General features: G+C 40.8%; 1 protein-coding gene across 8 annotated transcripts in view; it reads left to right on the top strand.

The window, feature by feature from the left end:
* The window catches only part of lmo7a (LIM domain 7a), a 133,036-nt gene that overhangs the window by 104,046 nt on the left and 8,612 nt on the right, over window positions 1-20,378 (top strand). For 5 of the 8 annotated variants that reach the window (XM_061724202.1, XM_061724196.1, XM_061724197.1 and 2 more), the window contains 11 exons: window positions 2,097-2,306; window positions 3,895-4,009; window positions 5,789-5,950; window positions 7,115-7,293; window positions 8,074-8,131; window positions 8,647-8,703; window positions 8,848-8,873; window positions 11,498-11,605; window positions 14,604-14,684; window positions 17,948-18,450; window positions 18,623-18,679. In XM_061724202.1, coding sequence (XP_061580186.1) covers window positions 2,097-2,306; window positions 3,895-4,009; window positions 5,789-5,950; window positions 7,115-7,293; window positions 8,074-8,131; window positions 8,647-8,703; window positions 8,848-8,873; window positions 11,498-11,605; window positions 14,604-14,684; window positions 17,948-18,450; window positions 18,623-18,679 — 1,556 coding nt within the window. The remainder of the gene's footprint in view (window positions 1-2,096; window positions 2,307-3,894; window positions 4,010-5,788; window positions 5,951-7,114; window positions 7,294-8,073; window positions 8,132-8,646; window positions 8,704-8,847; window positions 8,874-11,497; window positions 11,606-14,603; window positions 14,685-17,947; window positions 18,451-18,622; window positions 18,680-20,378) is intronic. The other 3 variants (XM_061724198.1, XM_061724201.1, XM_061724199.1) reach the window with 2 other exon arrangements.

Genomic DNA, 20,378 nt, shown 5'->3' on the forward strand with positions numbered 1-20,378 from the left:
AATCTTTATGTCAAACCATTCAAAAAATATGGCAGAAAGTAGGAACTATCAGATATCGACCACTCAGAAGAAGGGGCGGGGCTAATTTGCACCAATTATGTTCAAGGACTCAAAAGTGAGTCCGATGACACCACCCACGACTCTTTATGTCAAACCATTCAAAAGTTATGGCAGAAAATAGGAACTATCAAATATCGATTGAAATCGAATATCAATCAGCTACTAGTATCACTTCCTGTTTAACGTTGAAGTTTGGCGCGGCGCCACGGCCACCCCATTTCACGACAACTCACGATTTTGATAACTTTTCATGGTTAATGTATTTTGTGTCTCCCGAGCGAGTTTTATGTCGAACGGAGGATCTTGCTAGGAGGAGTTTGTTAAAGTACGACACGTGAAAATGGCATAAATTGCGCCAAAATTACACGAGTAATTCAAAATGGCCGACTTCCTGTTCGGTTTCGGCCATGGCGCCAAGAGACTTTTCTTTAAGTTGCGACATGATACAGGTGTGTACCGATTTTGCATGTACGTCAAACCGTATTGTGGGGCTTGAGGCACAAAGTTTTCTAGGGGGCGCTGTTGAGCCGTTAGGCTTTTTGACGCTATTAGAATACGTAATTTTTCGCCAGGCCTGGCTTGGTGCAAAATCTGGTGACTTTTGGGGCACGTTTAGGGGAGAAAAAGGCCGGTTGCCAATTGTTCAAATCTTTATAATTATAATCTACAATTACCAGGTAATATTATGGAAACAACACACGCTTTCTTTTACAGTCCAGTTTCACTTTAATTAATGAGTAAATATCAGGTAATTATTTCTGTACTTAATGAGGAAGTACCAGGTAATATGGAAACAACACACGCTTTCTTTTACAGTCCAGTTTCACTTTAATTACTGAGTAAAAGCCAGGTAAACATTTCTGTACTTATTGGGTAAATACTTAGGAAATAGAATTACTGGGCAAGTAACTACAAGGTAAGTACCTGCCAATTTCCAGGTAAAACATGGTAACTATCAGGTTAATTACAAGGTCAATAGAGTTATTTAAACCCCTCGGGGGTACATGCACCAATCCATTGATAATACATAAATCAATAATGAATGGGTAAATACCCGGTAGTTATCCATGAAATGTATAGTAAATACAAGGTAACTACATGGTCATTGAAGTGTAATTAGCTGCTAACTACCTCAAATATAGGTTATAATTTCCTGGAAGTTTGCAGAAAAATACTTAGTAATTACCTGGTACTTACTTAGAAATAATTCATGTAATTTCAGAGTAATGACATGGTAAATTGACTGGTAGTTACCAATATTAACCTAGTAAATATCTGTAATTTCCCTCATAGTTCTAATGTCTTTGTAATTACCTAGTAATGTTTAGTTTAAACAACCAGGTATTTACCATGTTATTACATGGTAAATACACATAATTACATGGTACAAGAAAATACGTAATAATTACCTAGTACTTACTGGGTAAATTACCCGGTAGTTACCATGTAATTACCTTGTAAATACAAGGTACTACTAGGTAATTACAGTGTAATTACAATGGTATTACCTGGTTATCACTGTACTGTAAAAGAAAGGGTTACCAAAAGGCCCTCATTTCGTCGGAAGAAGGAAAAAAAATAAAAAAAATCCTACAGATACAATGGGGCCTTCGCACTGTCAGTGCTGCGGGCCCTAATAATACAATAAGAATAACAGAATAGAATAATAGAATAAGAATAATAGAATAGAATAAAAATAATAGAATAAGAATAACAGAATAATAGAATAGAATAAGAATAATAGAGTAGAATAATAGAATCGAATAATAGAATAAGAATAATAGAATAGATTAGAATAAGAATAATAGAATAGAATAGAATAATGGAATAAGAATAATAAAATAAGAATAACAGAATAATAGAATAGATTAGAATAGAATAAGAATAATAGAATACAATAGAATAAGAATAATGGAATAAGAATAATAGAATAGAATGGAATAATAATAAAAAAGTCTGGGTGCTTCATAGGGAACTAACATCATAGGGATAATGAAAGGTCTGATTCCTGATGTTCTCATTGGTTCCCGCGACAGATGGACGACACCCACAAGCGCGTCAACGGCAACGCAGAGGTTTCCAAGAAGACGTCGGTGCCCAGCCGGTACCACCAGTTCATGACCTCGGAGGATGAGGCCCAGTCCAGCTCTGCCCACAGCAGCGAGGAAGAGGAGGAGGAGGAAGAGGAGGAGGAGGAGCCAGCCAGGAGCGTCAGGAGTGAAGCTGCAGCCGGAGACGCCAGCCAGGTAGATGTTCCTGCTGGTTTCATTTACTGTATACTCTTTGTTGCCACGGCTGTGCCAAGAGGCCCGCCTCCTCCATAGCTATGCCATAGCAATGGAGGAGGAGTGCCTCTGTTATTGTGTGGATTTCATCTTATTATTCATTTTCCGGACAGATTTCGGTTCGCTACTCCTCCTACAGATTTCGGAGGACTCAGGCGAATCATATATCAAAACGTGTGTCTCGACCGGGAATCGTGTGCTATGACTTTTGGTGTTGAAATTCTCATTTTTCCCAAAGCTATTCCCAAAAAAACGTCCAAAAAAACCCATTCAAAGCGGATGGGAAAATGTAGAGAAAAAAAAAGACAAAATTCACCTTTTTTCTGAGATACTTAACTTTCTCATACTTGCACGTAGAAATGTCATTCAAACTTCAAAACAGAGGAAAACTTCTCTTCTCTCTCCAAACCTGAAACAGTTTTTTCCTAAAATGTACACTTTTCAAGATATGAGAACTCAAGCGAGGACTGGAAATCACTTTTTTGTCAAATCTAGAGTGGAGCTGTCATTCACTAGAGTGGGAGAGACAGTAAAAAAATGACCTTAATTTTTATTTGTAACTCGAGGTCACGGCCAAACCGTGAAAGCTGGACAAATAATTTTTGGTCAGAATGTAGACATACGTGTTGGGATTCATAAAATGTGACTTTGACAGGCGGGGTATGCACAAAATGTAAACGGGGGGGGGGGTAAAGCGGCGCGAATTCCAATCAAAATCAAAAGTTTTCTTCAAAAAAATCTCACTTTGTTTTCGGACTGCCGTTACTAACACATTTTAAGGAATATCTGAATAAAATGAAGATTGTCAGAATCTGCCGGGTTCTGTGTCTCTCACGATGTCTTTGTTTTTCTGCTAGGAGCTACGGTTTTCTCACAAATCGTTAACGTTATCGTTATTTGAGAACTTGTCACATGGCAAAATCTGGTATTTTCATATATATATATATATATATATATATATATATATATATATATATATATATATATATATATATATATATATACATATATATATATATATATACATATATACATATATATATATATATATATATATATATATATATATATATATATATATATATATACATATATATTTATATATATATATATATATATATATATATTATTATTCTTATTGTATATATAAATTTGTATATTATATATACAAATTAGCCCCGCCCCTTCTTCTGACTGGTTGATATGTTATAGTCCAATAACTTTTGAATGCTTTGACATAGAGAGTCATGGGTGGTGTCATAGGACTAGGTATTGAGTCCTTGACCTTCATTGGTGCAAATTAGCCCCGCCCCTTCTTCTGATTGGCCGATATGTGAGTCCTTCACCTTTATTGCTTGCAAAATCAAGCAATGTACACAAATGGACAGCAGCCCGCCGTGGCACTCTCGAAATTTCTGCGAGGAAATTTTCTAGTTGTTGTTGTTTTATGATGATGGTGTGAGGTGGAGGTGTAGCAGCGAGCCGTGGATGATCAGTCCCCGGTAACCACCGGTAGCCACGACTCTCTTCTCTCTTCCCTCTTCTCTAGGAGAACTCCTGTGAGATGCGGATCAACCTGAACCAGAAGCCCAACAGCAGCAGGGACTTCGGGTTCCAGGCGGCCTGGGACTCGACCGGGGCCCGGGTCACGTCTGTGCAGCCAGGTACCGACAGACCCCGCCTCCTTAACAGACCCCGCCTCCTTAACAGGCCCCGCCTCCTTAAAAGACCCCGCCTCCTTTACGTTAGTGCAGCGTTGCCGTGGGAGACCAGGCTCTGTCTCCGTAACATTAGTGGTCGTGGTGCAGCGTTGCCGTGGGAGACCAGGCTCCGCCTCCGTAACATTAGTGCAGCGTTGCCGTGGGCGACCAGGCTCCGCCTCCGTTACGTTAGTGTTCACGGTGCAGCGTTACCGTGGGCGACCAGGCTCCGCCTCCGTTACGTTAGTGTTCACGGTGCAGCGTTACCGTGGGAGACCAGGCTCCGCCTCCCTTACATCAGTGCAGCGTTGCCGTGGGAGACTAGGCTCCGCCTCCCTTACATTAGTGCAGCGTTGCCCAGGCTCCATCTCCATGCGGGCCAGACTGGTATCAGCAGGTTCTGCAGCCCGTATGTAGGCCAGCTTCTATCTGGGTCAGATCTGCTGGGCCGGAGCCGCCGGTCCTCTGACATCCCATAGTAATACACTCAGCTTCAGACTGGAGGTTATTTAAACCGAGCTTTGGTCATTTACATTAATTATTGTCAGTTCTTGGCTTATTTCTGTTTGAGTGCTGGACAACGGTCGTGTTCTGACCCGTTGAGGTTCTGCAGAACCAGCAGGAGTCACGTTATTATGGTTGATTGACAGCCGGAGCAACAAATAAGCCAGTTTATCTTATAACACGAAATAGAAAAAGACATTGCTGAACATTTCTAGTGTTCAGTGAATTTCTTAAAGGGGACCTATTATGAAAAACAGGTTTTCTCTTGTTTTAACATATATAAAGTGGTCTCCCCTCAGCCTGCCAACTCAGAGAAGTAGGAAAGCAACCAGATTCTGCTGCTGTCGTTACATAACGACGGGCGTGATTTACATAGGTTGGCCTCCGATGTGTGAAACCACGCCCACAACTAACTCCGCCGGCCGGAGCTTCCGCAATTTTTTCGTAGCGGTGTATCGCGTCATTCAGGCAGCCAATCAGCACAGAGCCTCATTATCATAGCCCCGCCCACTCAGAATCCTGCATAGATAATGAGGTTAGAGAACTGGGTGATAAGACATGGTTTAGAGGCTGAATTTCTAATTTATTTAGCAAAAACAATCAAAAGCTTGTTTTTAAGACATTCAAGGCCTGTTTAAAATAGGTATTAGATGCCATAATAGGTCCCCTTTAATTTAAAATACTTCCTATTTTTTATTTGAATTGCAGTTAAGAGATTTGCAGGTTTATTTATTTTTAACAAAAACGCTCCGGTGAACCACGAACATCACGACAGTGAACACATCACCAAAGTGATGGGGGCGGAGTTAACCATCCCTCCTTCCTTGCGATTCCTGACGTTTTTAGAGCTATTACTTCGGCGACACAAACTACATTACCCACAATCCCCCTGACTACATTACCCACAATCCCCCTGACTACATTACCCACAATCCCCCTGACTACAGTTACACAAATTACCGTAATGATCATATATAAGGCGCACTGCTGATTTTTGAGAAAATTAAAGGCTTTTAGGTGCGCCTTAAAATGGTCCTGGACAATTCTGACTAAAATGCTCAGACTTTTAGTCGACTGAAACTTGACATGACTAAAAGGAGAATGAAGGTGACTAAAACTAATAAAAACTAAAATTATAGCTTGACCCAAAGACTAGACTAAAACTAAAACTCGAAGGAGTTAACCCCTCCCCCTGATGTGGGCGGAGTCGACCCCCCTAACGACCCTCCACCTTTCCAGGTAGCTCCGCGGAGATGTGCCGGCTGCAGCCGGGGGACGAGGTGCTGACGGTGAACGGCCAGCAGGTGGCGGGCATGAGCTACACGGCCTGGAAGTCCGGCCTGGAGGCGGCGCTGCAGGACGGCAGTCTGGTGATGGACGTCCGTCGCCACGGCCAGAACCGTGAGTCACCTCCACATCTCCACGCCGGGGTGTCGCCTCGTGGGGGGGGGGGGAGTTAATGACACGTTCACGGGTCGCATTCCTGCACGTTTCTAAACGGTTCTCATCTAGACTAAAACTAAAATTTAAACAAGCTGACAAAAACAACACGACCTCCGATTCATATAAAGATGTAGCCCCCCCGGAGTGGTTAACCAGGGCTAACCTTGTTCAGACCGGCATGTGAATTATAATGTCTGTCTTTTATGTTCTGCTGCAAACTCTGCTGTTTTCTGTTGTTTAAATTGTGTTTTATATTTTGATTGTTTTTACGGCGACCTTGAGTGCCAATAAAGGCGCCTAACAATTAAAATTTATTATTATCATTATTACTAACCCGGTGATGGTTAGTAGTTAGTGGTAGTTAGTAGTAGTTAGTAGTAGTTACCGTATTTTCTGGACTATAAGCTGCACCTGCATATAAGCTGCATCCGTTCTATTTAAAAAAAAAAAAGATAAACAAGCCGCAGATATTTATGTTGTTAGATTAGATATTTACTACATGTACAGAAGGATTTTGAACTGTAAATGATGTACATGTTTGTACCTAAATAGATCTTTCCTAACAGTGTCTTTTAACACGGCAGCAACTTTGCTAATTAAAACGGGACAGAACCAAGAGAAAATAACCAGTATTTACTTATCTATTTATCTGTTTGAAATCTGCTTCTACTTCTATCTGCTAAAGAAGAAGTAGCGTATTCTTCTTTGCATTTATTTTGTCTTAGTTTTGATTCTAATTCCAGTTAGAACGCCCCGAGCGGTGGAAGAAAAATCCACAGAATAGCTGCACCTTTGTATAAGCTGCACGGTTGAAAACCTATGGAAAAAGTAGCGGCTTATAGTCCAGAAAATACAGTAGTAGTAGTTAGTGGTGTTAAAAGGTTCGGATGAACAGGCTGCTTGGCCGGGAAGGTGGTTTCTCTGTCCTGCTGCTAACACTCCCCCGCCCCGCTTCAGCGTGGTGTGTGTGTGTCTGCTTCAGAGGTTGGGGCTCACTCACACACACACACACACACACACACACACACACACACACACACACACACACACACACACACACACACACACACACACACACACACTCTCACACACTCTCACACACAAACGTGTGGTGTCCTCCAGACTGGGACAGAGATCCTCCTTCCCTGCCGTTCCAAACCCATAAGACGATCAATCTGACCCGTCCGGATCCTCCGGTCCCTCCAGGTTCTGCTGACCCGAACCCGGGCCGGACCAGCCTGGACTTCACCTCCCGGGACGGACCGGTACCGGCCAGAGACCCCACCCCGCGGCCCGTCGTGGTGAGTGACCCGCCGTAACCAGTACTGGAGTTGAGGGGGGATGAGGGGGGGATGGCATCCCCCCTGAAATAAAAACGGTCCAAATCATCCCCCCCTGTAAAACTGCCATTCCCCCTTTCCATCCCTTATGTCATTTCATCAATGAATGTGGTTTTACTGCTATTTCAACATTTAGAGTCATCACCAGAAAAATAACTTATTTGACAATTTTCACCTGTTTCAAGTAAATTTTCACTTGAAATAAAACTTTTTTCTACTTATTTCAAGTGAAAATCTACTTGAAACAGGTGAAAATTGTTGTTTTTTCCAGTGATGAGTCTTGTTTTAAGTGTAATAAGATTTTTTTTACTAAAATGAGACATTTTAACTAGAAATAAGACAAATATTCCTGTTAAGATTGTGAGTTTTTGCAGTGATCCATGTTACTTATCTTGTGAAGGACAGAGTCATATTGATAAGTTCAGAAAACTGTTTTTTATTGTTGTGTTTTGATGTATTTGATGTAAGCCCAGTGGATATTTAAAGCTTACAGAAGGCTGCATTTAACTGCTGCTATGTCATTCCTGCAGTATTTCTGCAGGTGTTTTGGTCACTGCTATTATTTGTAATATATTATATTATTTGTAATCAGCACAAATTATCTGTCCCCATATGATCAAATCCACCATCCCCCCGGATTTTATTTTACAACCCGAGTACTGGCGGTAATGACCCGCGCTAACGAGTCCCTGGTCCGAGCAGTTCTGGTTCTGACCCGTTAACGATCCCGTCTCCCTGCAGGTCGTGTCCAACGGCGCCAACGGGAATCTCCTGGAACCCGTCACCCTGAGGAACAGAGGTAAAGAACACAAACTATTTTTTATTTATTTATTTTTTTGAATCTCTTTTTATTAAACACAATACAGAGTTACATTCTTGGCTTAAGACACAGATTTTATTTTATTTTATTTTATTTAAAAAAAGGGGAGACAAAAATAATAGTTATAATGACAAATAAAAATACTACCATTAAATAGTAAGAAAACTACAGAAGAGTATCAGGGCCAGGCAGGAGAAAAATAAAAATAATATTTTAGAGGAGGAAGTTTTGTTTTTCATTATGCACTTCGGGAAAAAAGTCAAAATGTCGAGAAAAAAGTCGAAATGTTGCGATTAATGTTGAAGTACAATTTTGAGGAAAAACAGTCGAAATGTTGTGAAAAAAGGTGAAATTTTGCTTGTGTGTTAAGGTTCCAGGGGATCTATGGCATCTACTAGCATTTTCATCCATATTGTCAAATATCTTTGCCCTTCTAGCTTTAGAGTGATGCATCCTGGGTAAGATTTTAAACTGTTTTCTCGTTTCTCACTTAGAATCAGAACCGGTTTCTCTGAAGAACTTAAAACGGAGGTCTGAGTTCTTTGAACAAGGTAAAGAGAGAACGTGTGTGTGTGTGTGTGTGTGTGTGTGTGTGTGTGTGTGTGTGTGTGTGTGTGTGTGTGTGTGTGTGTGTGTGTGTGTGTGTGTGTGTGTGTGTGTGTGTGTGTGTTAACTGCTTCTTCTCTCTCTTCCAGGAGGATCAGACCCTGCGATGCCTGATGTGAGTTAAACGAGTCCAGAGAGGCTTTTTAATCTCTGTAGTTTTGCTTTTTATTCTCTGTAGTTTTGCTTTTATTCTCTGTAGTTTTGCTGTGATATTCTGTTAAAACGAAGTGACTGTTCAGCCTTTTCAGTTTGGACCTAGTTCGCTCTGCTTCCTAACCTGGTCCAAAAAGATGCACCACGGTTTTCTCCTTTTTATTCAAATACAAGCTGTGAAAGTAGAGAAAACGACACTTATTAATATAAACATGAGTTTATTCCAGCAAAGGTTTTAAACAGTCAAAGAAAATGGGAACAAATGAATCCTAGAAGTTTAGTTAGTTCTGTTTTAAATAAGGTTCAGGTCCATATTTATAAGTTGAGCTTTGATAAAACAGGTGACGTCTTTCTTACGATTCTGATATTCAGAACTAGTTTTAGTTAGGAATGGGCGATATTTTACCGTTCACGATTTACCGTCAAAAAAATTCCATACGATAAGAATTTCTCATCTCGAGGTAAAAAACGATAAATTCCCGTTGATGACGTTTTTGTGTAAAGATGATTTTTGGAAGGAAGGAAGGAAGGAAGGAAGGAAGGAAGGAAGGAAGGAAGGAAGGAAGGAAGGAAGGAAGGAAGGAAGGAAGGAAGGAAGGAAGGAAGGAAGGAAGGAAGGAAGGAAGGAAGGAAGGAAGGAAGGAAGGAAGGAAGGAAGGAAGGAAGGAAGGAAGGGAGAAAAGAGGAAGGGAAGAAGGAAGGAGAGAGCAGGAGGAAAGAAGGAAGGAAGGGAAAAAAGAAGGAAGGAAGGAAGGAAATGAGCCTGAAAGAAAGAAAGAAAGAAAGAAAGAAAGAAAGAAAGAAAGAAAGAAAGAAAGAAAGAAAGAAAGAAAGAAAGAAAGAAAGAAAGAAAGAAAGAAAGAAAGAAAGAAAGAAAGAAAGAAAGAAAGAAAGAAAGAAAGAAAGAAAAAAGGATACATTCCCGTTGATGAGGTTTTTGTGTAACAAACATGGAGGATCTGAGAGTGAGATAGATTTATAGTTAAAAAAGTGGAGTTGAATTGGTATTTTTTTATCGTCATTTTTATCGTTATCGGGATAAATGCCAGAAATGATCGTGATACATTTTTTAGTCCATACCGCCCATCCCTAGTTTTAGTCATGTTTTTGTCCTCTAATATTTTTGTTTAAAAGACAAAAAAAGGTTTTATAAGAGCTAAGTAATAAACAAATATTTACATTCATCTTCAAGGCTTAAAAAAGCATTTCCCACCGCTTTTTCAGGACAGCAGCAGTTTTTGGTAACAAACCTTATAAAAAAACATTATTATTATTATTATTATTATTATTATTATTATTATTATTATTATTATTATTACAACATAATCCCAGGGTAGTTTACTAGTTATTTTTGTACCATTTAATGTAATTTCCTGTATTTTATTCTTTAACATAAACAACCACGTTGCTGCTCAAGCGTATAAACATTTCCTAGTTGCTCATCTGTGATGATAAAGAGCTTTAATTAAAACGGTTAAGTTGAAGGGGTTAGGGCCACGATTACGAGCAGACAACGCTGGGAGGGGGAAAACTTATAAACAAACATGAGTCTCATTACTGAAGCAATGAACCAAAGTTGTTCCCTGTAGCCTTTTATGAACTTTATAAAAAGTTGATGAAGATTAATTCCTGTATTTCAGGACCTCGGGGCATTAAAGATGTGTCTTGTTTACTCTGATCTTCCACACATCGTTTTCTTGTGGTGCAACGCTGCAATACATCCTTGTCTGGGTGGATGCTGACTGTAACGTAGCCTGGTGAAGTGAAACAGCAGATATTTGCAGAGCTGGGTAGAGTAGCCAAAAATTGTACTCAAGTAAAAGTACTGTTACTTCAGAATAATATGACTCAAGTAGAAGTAAAAACTAGTCATCCAAATAATTACTTGAGTAAAAGTAAAAAAGTACTTGGTGAAAAAACTACTCAAGTACAGAGTAACTGTTGAGTAACGTCTGATTTATTTTTTTAACACAACCATTCAAACAGACAAAAGTGCAAAATAATCATCTTCAGGGAAATTAAATAAAAAAAATAATAAAATAAATTAAAATTAATAAAAAATAAAAAATAGCTTAAATTAAAATAATCTTAAAGTAAATTCAAGTACTTTAATAAATAATAAAATAAATAAAATAGCAGAATAAAAAAATTAATTAAGCACAAGTAGAACAAAATTTCCAGCCTTTGTACTTTTCTTTTTTAACCAGGCAGAACTAGAACAAACATGAACTCATAGAAACTCTGTGTGTGTTTGAGTCTGTGTAAATGTGACAAAACATGCAAAAACAAACATTTTTCCCAAAGAATCACCCAGTGATGTCATGAGATTGACGCGTACGTGGATAAAAGGGATAAAAGAAAAGTAACAGCTCAACGTAGCCTAATGTAGCGGAGTAAGAGGAACAGTTTCTTCTTCACAAATCTACTCAAGTAAAAGTAAAAAGTATAGTGATTCAAAACTACTCCTAAAAGTACAAAATTTCCCAAAACTTACTCAAGTAAATGTAACAGAGTAAATGTAACTCGTTACTACCAACTCTGGATGTTTGTCAGGTGTAACGTGGATGTAACTGTCTCCGTCCTCAGATCCCGGTTCCCTCCATCACTCCTCCCTCCAGCCGCTGGTCCTGGGACCCCGAGGCCGAGCGCCGACGCCAGGAGAAGTGGCAGAAGGAGCAAGAGGACCTCCTGCAGGTGCGTCCCTTCATTATTGAAACTAACTGTTAGAGCCAATTTGTATTGCTGTGCTTCCCATTGAATGACAGGTGTATGTGAATTGTAGTGCCATTTTTGCGCGGTAGGTGGTGTATGGAGCCAGGGAATATGTTTTATAAAAGTGAGGCTGATCACCGGCAGGTCAGGGGTGCTGGTTGCCGGTGAGCACACAGTTTTTTGACTTGTGTAGTGATTTGAAAGGATTTGACCCAAACCAAACCTACAAGTCACTGAGGTGCTGATTAACCTTAAACAGATTATAATAATTTTCCATTATTAATCCCACAATGGGGAAATTCTTTCTCTGCATTTAACCCATTTTCTAGTTGAACTAATAGCAGTGGGCTGCCATTTTCACGGCGTCCGGGGAGCTGACTGGACGATGACTGGACTGAAAAGTTCGCGTTTATCACGCCAACCTTCCGAAATGCGTCACCTGCAGGGGCGAAAATCCCGGGGGGGACAGGGGGGACAAGTATGGAGCCAAATCAAGGCCAAAAGTTTTGCTAATTTGAAAATAAAATTTGAACCTGAAAATTCTTTTTTACAGTTTCAATTTTATTTTTTTCAGTATCAGATCTTTTTTTCAGTTTCAAATCTTTTTATTTCAGTTTCAAATCTTTTTTTCAGGTTCAAATCTTTTTTTTTCAGTTTCACGTCTTTTTTTTTCAGTTTCACTTCTTTTTTTTTCAGGTTCAAATTTTTTTTTCAGGTTCAGACTTTTGGCCCGGATCTGGCGTGGGGGGCGTGGCATCAACTGTGAGGGGCGTGGCATCATGAGTGACAGCAGAACAGAGAAGGCGGGGGACCTTCCTCAGTCCTGTTGCCTTCAGGAATCGTAGGTTGCAGAAGTTATCAGTAGAAGTATGATTCAACACTGTATATACACTATATTCACGTGATTGGCAGTGGAAAAAAAACTGATATTAGTGACACATTTCTGTTTAAAAAGCTGTTTTAGACCGTGTTTGGTAGTATGTGGAAGTGGGAAATGTCAAACTTAACTGTCAAAGTGTGGCTGTTGAACTGTACAGTCTGGCATTTATTGCTTTTATACTGCGATTGGTGCCAAGTACGGTCTAAAACAGCTTTTTAAACAGAAATGTGTCACTAATACCAGTATTTTCCACTGCCAATCACGTGAATATGGTGTATATAGGCTACAGTATTGAATCATACTTCTACTGATAACTTCTGCAACCTACGATTCCTGAAGGCAACAGGACTGAGGAAGGTCCCCCGCCTTCTCTGTTCTGCTGTCACTCATGATGCCACGCCCCTCACAGTTGATGCCACGCCCCCCACGCCAGATCCGGGCCAAAAGTCTGAACCTGAAAAAAAAATTTGAACCTGAAAAAAAAAAGAAGTGAAACTGAAAAAAAAAGACGTGAAACTGAAAAAAAAAGATTTGAACCTGAAAAAAAGATTTGAAACTGAAATAAAAAGATTTGAAACTGAAAAAAAGATCTGATACTGAAAAAAATAAAATTGAAACTGTAAAAAAGAATTTTCAGGTTCAAATTTTATTTTCAAATTAGCAAAACTTTTGGCCTTGATTTGGCTCCATAGACAAGTCCCCCCCATTAGTAAAGCTGTCCCCCCCTAGAATAATTTGAGACAGAATTAATAATTTTGGAACAATGCAGTAGTAGTAGTAGCAGTAGTGATGCACCAAAATGAAAATTTGTGGCCGAAACCGAAATCGAAAATAATAATAAACAGTAAAATGCCATTACACTTAAAACAAGAGTCATCACCAGAAAAATAACTTGTTATTTGACAATTTTCACCTGTTTCAAGTACATTTTCACTTGAAATAAGTAGAAAAATCTGCCAGTGGAACAAGATTTATCTTATAAGCAAAACAATCTTGTTCCACTGGCAGATTTTTCTACTTATTTTAAGTGAAAATCTACTTGAAACAGGTGAAAATTGTTGTTTTTTTCCAGTGATGAGTCTTGTTTTAAGTGTAATGAGATTTTTTTTAACTAAAAATGAGACATTTTAACTAGAAATAAGACAAATATTCTTGTTAAGATTTTGGGTTTTTGCAGTGTATTATGTCAGATGTGCTGTATTATTGCCACCTTCCACCTAATACCATTGTTTTGTATTACTCTAAGAAAGGTCTTCTGCCTGTTTGCGAGATAGAGATGAAAATGTCAAAATGCTGTATTAAAGGAAGGCTAAAACTTTTATTCCTTGTCCCCCCCTGGATGTATTCTCTAAAATGTTACTGTTTATTGTCCCCCCCAACTATGAAACAGGATTTTCGCCTTTGGTCACCTGTACGTCTTATTTGCAACGAAACTGTTGCTGTTGCAAAAGAATATAATCTGCGCCGTCACCACAACACTAAACATACACATTTCAAGGATTCATATCCTGAGCTGTCAGAGGGGAATACAGTCACGGGCCGGATTGGACGGTTTGGTGGGCCGTCAGTTGATGATCACTGCTGTATCCCATCAAACCAAGAGAGCAGCTGCAGACGGAGAAATCCTCCGTCTACAGCTCCTCAGTGGCTTCACAGAGGCGGAAAGAACAGTATTATACAAATGTTGAACAGATTCTGTGGGTTAATTGGGCAGCACACCTCATCATGTTGAGTTGAACACAGAAGAAAAACCAAACCTGAATAATAATCAAACCGATTCTGTATCACATCAAACCAAGAGAGGAGCTGCAGACGGAGAAATCCTCCGTCTGTTCCTCAGAGGCTCGACGCTGAAACTTAAGATGCCTCCCGGGCGTCGAAGCCTCCGACTTCTCTGCAGTTTAATCCGTCCAAACATTTTCCAGAGGCGCGTTTGTGCCGGAGATGAAAGGTGGCGAGCGGAGAGCTGCGTGAACCGTGAAAGCGCGTTAACGTCCCTCGTTTGGTTCCCCGTAGCACAAACCGATTCATGATCCGCCCAGGAGACGAGCACGTGATGACCTCTGACCTCTGTGACCTTGACCTTTCCCTCTCTCTCAGGAGAAGTACAAGCGTGATCAGGAGAAGCTGCACGACGAGTGGCTCAAAGCTCAGCAGGAGATCGCCACCAGCAAGCAGGAGGTAACGAAGTGTTTTAATTTAACTTAAACCTGAAATGTAAGAGAACGGAGCAAAGTCCAGGGCCGGCCCAAGCCTCCATGGGGCCCTAAGCAAAATGTGATTTTGGGGCCCTCTATTACTGCCAATAATACTGATTATTGATCATTCACACCATAGACATATATATGTAGACGCCTCATGACATGCTTGAACGTAATCCAGTGTCGCCGCCATATTGGATGGGTCTCCTCACTCCAGGCTAAATTAACTACACTGGAATTAGAGAGTTACAGCACACACAAGAAGCTGCAAAACAGTTCTTTTTCAAGGGTTTTTAGCTCCCCAGCCCCAGTTCATGCCTAACAGGGTAGCATGAGACCCTGGAATGACCTGGATTTATTTTTATAGATATATTTATTGAAGGCAATAAGAGAAAATAAAAAGATTTACAATAACAATAGAAATATCAATATTTTGCCCTTTTTTAACTTTTAAAAACAATAATTAAATAAAAATAAATAAATAATATTAATAAGAAAGAAAGAAAAAATTAATAAATATAAATAAATAAATAAATACAACAACACACCCCTCTCCCCTTCAAATAAATTCAAATGAACAATCAAACTTGTTTCTTTATTGAAATATAAAATTGATTAATTTATACATTTATCAATATGCCATACCATATGTCTTTGTTAAAGAGCATAATACAAAGTCTTTCAGCATAAAAGTCTGTATTTTTAATGTGTAACAGTGTCCTGTGTCATAACTAAATCTCTGCCGTTTGTAACAAACCAAACTGTGTGAAAATCGGGTAAAAATTCGGGGAGTTATGGATGATTGTAGTCAGAGATAAAACCTTCCTCAGAAGAAATAAATGCACTGGGGGCGAATTGGAGACCCATCCAAGATGGCGGCCGAGCTGAACGTCTACTCCAATAGGCAGCGTCAGTCTATGAGGCGTCTAGGTATATATGTCTATGATTCACACGCCCACTATAAATTTATTTCATGTTCTTCCCTGTCATTACAAATACACTTGTAAAACTAGATGTAAGAACATTTTGTTGTAGTTAGATTGTAATCCACAGGGATTACGACCATGGAAGCAGACAACAGATTAACAAACTTGCAGAAAAATCTTTCAATGAATAGAAGAAATAGATGAAACATCAAAGAGCTGCACAGTTGCATCAGTGTTGTTTCCATCATCCTATTGTCAGCCTGGCATGCTTTTACCCATCTATGGTTTTTAATCTGGATGATGGAGCTTTTGCAGTCCAGGCCCCCAAACTTTGGAACTCTTTACCTGCTGAGATCAGGTCAGCTAAATCCCCCACTGCTTTTAAATCTTTACTAAAAACATTCTGTTGGAATTCCAAATCAACATAACATAAACAAGGAAAGACACAGAGGCTGTTAGAATGATTTTTAGGGCTTTCTGCAGAAATGTGGGGAGGAGAGCAGAGGAGTGCAGGGCACACAGGCCCTCACATACCCCTTTTACACCAAGCTGGTTCCAGGGCTGGTGCTAGTGCTGGTGCTAGAGCCGGTTCGCGGTTGGTTCTAAGTAAGAACCGTTTGCTTTTACACAGCTGGTGCTAGCCTGCAGCTGGCCAGAGAGCCACGTCATCACGTCACCACTCCCCCTCGTTTTCATCCCCACCGTGATCAGGAAGCTGAGAGCCAAAAGCTGTTTTAATTTCAGCTGTAGCGCTGTTAATATGGCACTTTATTAAGTTTTAATATTTTTTCAGGTAAAGTAACCTTTAAGATCCCCAACCTGGGCTCAGTTTATCCAAATAACGCCTGTTAAGAAATTTGCTCTGAAAATTTCGGGATTTCTGCCTGCCTGCCGGCTCCGGAGCTGATTTATGGTTCCGCGTTAAATCGACGCAGAGCCTACGGCGTAGGGTACGGCGTACGGCGCCCGTCGCCGCGTAACCTACGCCGTAGGCTCTGCGTCGATCGTCACAGCCGGCAGCCCCGGGGGACAGGAGCTCCTCTTCTTTCCTCCTACGTAACATACGCCGTAGGCTCTGCGTTGGTGTATTTTGGTGGAACCAGAACCAGAACCGCGGGCTGGGAGGCGTCCCCGCGGGCCAGGCATTTTTATTAAATAAATGGATCGAGCTGCGCTGCCTCGGCGGGCACGGAGCCGGCCGATGCAGCCTCGCGTCCAAGCGTCCCAGGGCTGGGACGCGGGCTGGGAGCCGCTGCATCGGCGGGCATCGGCAGGTACGGAGCCCGCCGACGTTACTGTTGATGGATTGTACCGTAGACCACTGCTGCTTCTGTTTTACATCCATTATTAAATAAATGGATGTAATAATAAAAGAGTCTGCTAACTTAACCGCCGTTGTCAACGCTCCGTTGTTTAAAAACGGCGCGCTTCCGTGTTTATTCTGCTTTGGTTGTTCAGTAACACCGTCCCCAGCCCCGCCCCCAGCCCCCGACGTAAAGCGGTTCTAACGCTGGCCCAGCAGCTCAAAGGGGCTGGCGTAGCACCCGTTTTGAGAGCCAGGAGCCGGTGCTTAGGCTGTGTAAAACCAAAGAACTGGTGCTAAGTCTGGCTCTAGCCCAGAACCAGGTGTAAAAGGGGTAACAGAGAACTCCCAAGCACTTCTCCCAAGATCTTCTTGCAGCATCAGCTTTTTATTGAGAATTTGTGACAGGAACATGACCATTTTAAGACAGCCAATAGTAGACAGTGAATGGACAATGGGAGGAAACATACAGAGGTAACAGACATCGGGGTTAAAAGGTCACACATGTGACATTTCAGTTAAAGAAGTCAAAGATTGTGAAACAGACATCTTCAGTTAAAGTGGAACTAATCTAAAGAGGAACTAGCTGGTATGCAGAAGTTTTAAAAGCAATGGGTCACATAGGTCAAATGCCTTCCGGGACTAAAACAGGAACTCTGAACAGATGCGTCCAAAAGACACAATGGGTCAGCTTGTTCCCAGGACAGTCGACCCCCCTGAGTATGCATCTGTTCAGAGCATGTGATAGTTTTCATAAGGACAAAAACTAGTTCAAAAGTTTGATTAATCTCACACATTCCTTTTATTGTGGTGTGAATATTGCTACATGTATTAATTTTAGACTTGGTTATTGCTGTCTTATGTTCTTATCCACTATGCACTGTATTTTTATCTTGATGTATTTTATTGTTCTTGGGAAGCACTTTGTAACTTTGTTAAGAAAGGTGCCATATAAATAAAGTTTATTATTATTATTCAATTCTCCTGATCCTCGGTTCTTCTTCCTCCCGACAGTTTTTGGTCGTGGAGGTCAACAGCCACAGCGTCAGGCCACAGTCGCCCTCCCCGTCTCCCTGGGAAGAGGAGGAGGAGGAGAGGAGGCAGGAGGAGCAGGAGCTTCTAATACTGGCGGAGGAACAGAGGAGGAGGGAGGAGCAGGAGCTCCAACGACAGGCGGAGGAACAGAGGAGGAGGGAGGAGCAGGAGCTCCAACGACAGGCGGAGGAGGAGAGGAGGAGGGAATCGGAGGAGCGTGAGCTGCAGCGTCTCCAGGAGGAGAGGAGGAGGAAGGAGATGCAGGACGAGGAGGAGCAGAGGAGGAAGGAGGAGGAGGAGCTGCTCTGGCAGAGGAAGAGGGAGGAGGAGAGGAGGAGGGAGGAGGAGAGGAGGAGGAGGGAGGAAGAGGAGCTGATGTGGCAGAGGAAGAGGGAGGAGGAGCGGGAGGAGGCCCGGAGGCGGCAGGAGGCTGCAGAGCAGCAGCGCAGAGAGACGGAGAGAGCGGCGGAGCATCAGCGCTGGTCAGTACCGGCTCCGTCCTTTAACCCGTGTCTTTGTCACATGACCTTCAGCTGGCTGCACATTTAACCTGCTTGATTGTTTGTCCAGTAACATCATGCCACTAACGTGTCTGTGTCCTCCTGCTCTAACCATCACCTCCACCTGTCTGTGCTCTCCGCCCTTCACCTGAAGGGCTGCTGGCTCCTACGGCCTCACTGGACTCCAGCGTCCGCTTTCCTTCTCCGACAGGTCAGTCCAGGAGACGCTGTCGGCTAATCTCACCTGCTCTCACGCCACATAGCTTTGCTTTTTACCGACTAACAATGGCCATAGTTACATGATGTTTTTAATAATAATTATTATTATTTAATAATAATAATAATTCAGAATTTAACTATTTTCCTTCGAGTTTACATGGAAATAGTAATTCTGAATTAAGGTTTACATGGAAAACACGTTTGATCGGCTTTCTCCAATTCCTCTTAAGGTCTGGGGGTTGGGAAGGTTCTGATTGGATAGGGGGGAGAAGTTACGTCTACCGGAAGAAAAACAAGAAAAAAGTTGAAATGTCGAGATTAATGTTGAAGTACAATTTCGAGAAAAAAAGTCAAAATGTCGAGAAAAAAGTCGAAATTTGGTGAATAAAGTTGAAATGGCCACGGTTGATGTTTTTTAATTCGGAATTAATTATTCCAAATTAAATAATTCAGAATTAAACTATTTTCCTTCGAGTTTACATGGAAATAGTAATTCCAAACTGAGGTTTACATGTAAAACACGTTTGATCGGCTTTATCCAATTCCACTTAAGGTCTGGGGGTTGGGAAGGTTCTGATTGGATAGGGGACCGGAAGTTACGTATACCGGAAGAAAAACAAACTTACTCGATTAGCAATAACATGGAGGACCACATTATTATCATCCTTTTTGGATTCGTTTTGATTATATTTTTGAAGTAGCAGCACAAAGCCGAGCGGGGAATATTAGCGTCATGGAGACAGACGGGCGAGGTAACGAGCAGCACAGAAAGACCGGAATTAATTTAAACCGGAATGAGTGTATACATGATCGCAGAATTATTCTATTTGGATTTAAAATCAGAATAAACCATCCCCTTACTTCGGAATTAAGTTTAATTTAATCTGCCACTTTCATTCGGAATTAGGTGTTTACATGGTAATTTTTACTCATTTTAAATCGGATTTAATTTTAATTCTGAATTAAAGGAATTAAACTTCCCATTTAAACGCACTGAATAACACGTTTGTCCGTATAGTTACGGTCTGCCAGAACATCCATAAACGATATGAACAAACATGCATAAAAAAGAAATAGTGTATTAGATGATGTACATAGTTGTACATACTTCTACCTGCAGTTGGAAATTTTGATAAAAATAAGTCATCTTCATATGAGAAGGAACCTTTTTGACAATCATTTGGAAATAATTTAAACTATACATTAATTAAAAAAGCATATCAAATATTAAAATTACGATCTATCTTATATTTGAGCTGAGGCAACAAAAGACTGGGAAGGAAAATTGGAAAGATTCCAGAGAAACGGGATCTTTTAAGAGGTAAACTAATCTTCAGCAATAATGTAAATTGGATAAAACTGTCAAAATGAAAACATTTCATGGTCCACGTAATGTCAGTTGGAAATATTCAGATGAAATAAAGTGGAAATGTAATAAAGAAGGCTCATATTTTTTGAGCCCTCCAGCCTTCTGATGTGCTCAGAAACATTATTGGGAAACATTTTCACAGAATAGTTCGTCTCTGCAACCACAAATACAAGTTTAAAACCCGTTCTTCAAAGAATATAAAGCACGTGTCCAGCAGAGCTGCATGAAGCTTTTATTTTACTATCCAGTGAATGCAGGGTTGGGGTGAATGCAGGTTTGGGGTGAATGAAGGGTTGGGGGTGAATGCAGGGTTGGGGTGAAT

Source organism: Cololabis saira, chromosome 6 (genome assembly GCF_033807715.1).
Source record: "Cololabis saira isolate AMF1-May2022 chromosome 6, fColSai1.1, whole genome shotgun sequence".
Taxonomy (NCBI): Eukaryota; Metazoa; Chordata; class Actinopteri; order Beloniformes; family Belonidae; genus Cololabis; species Cololabis saira.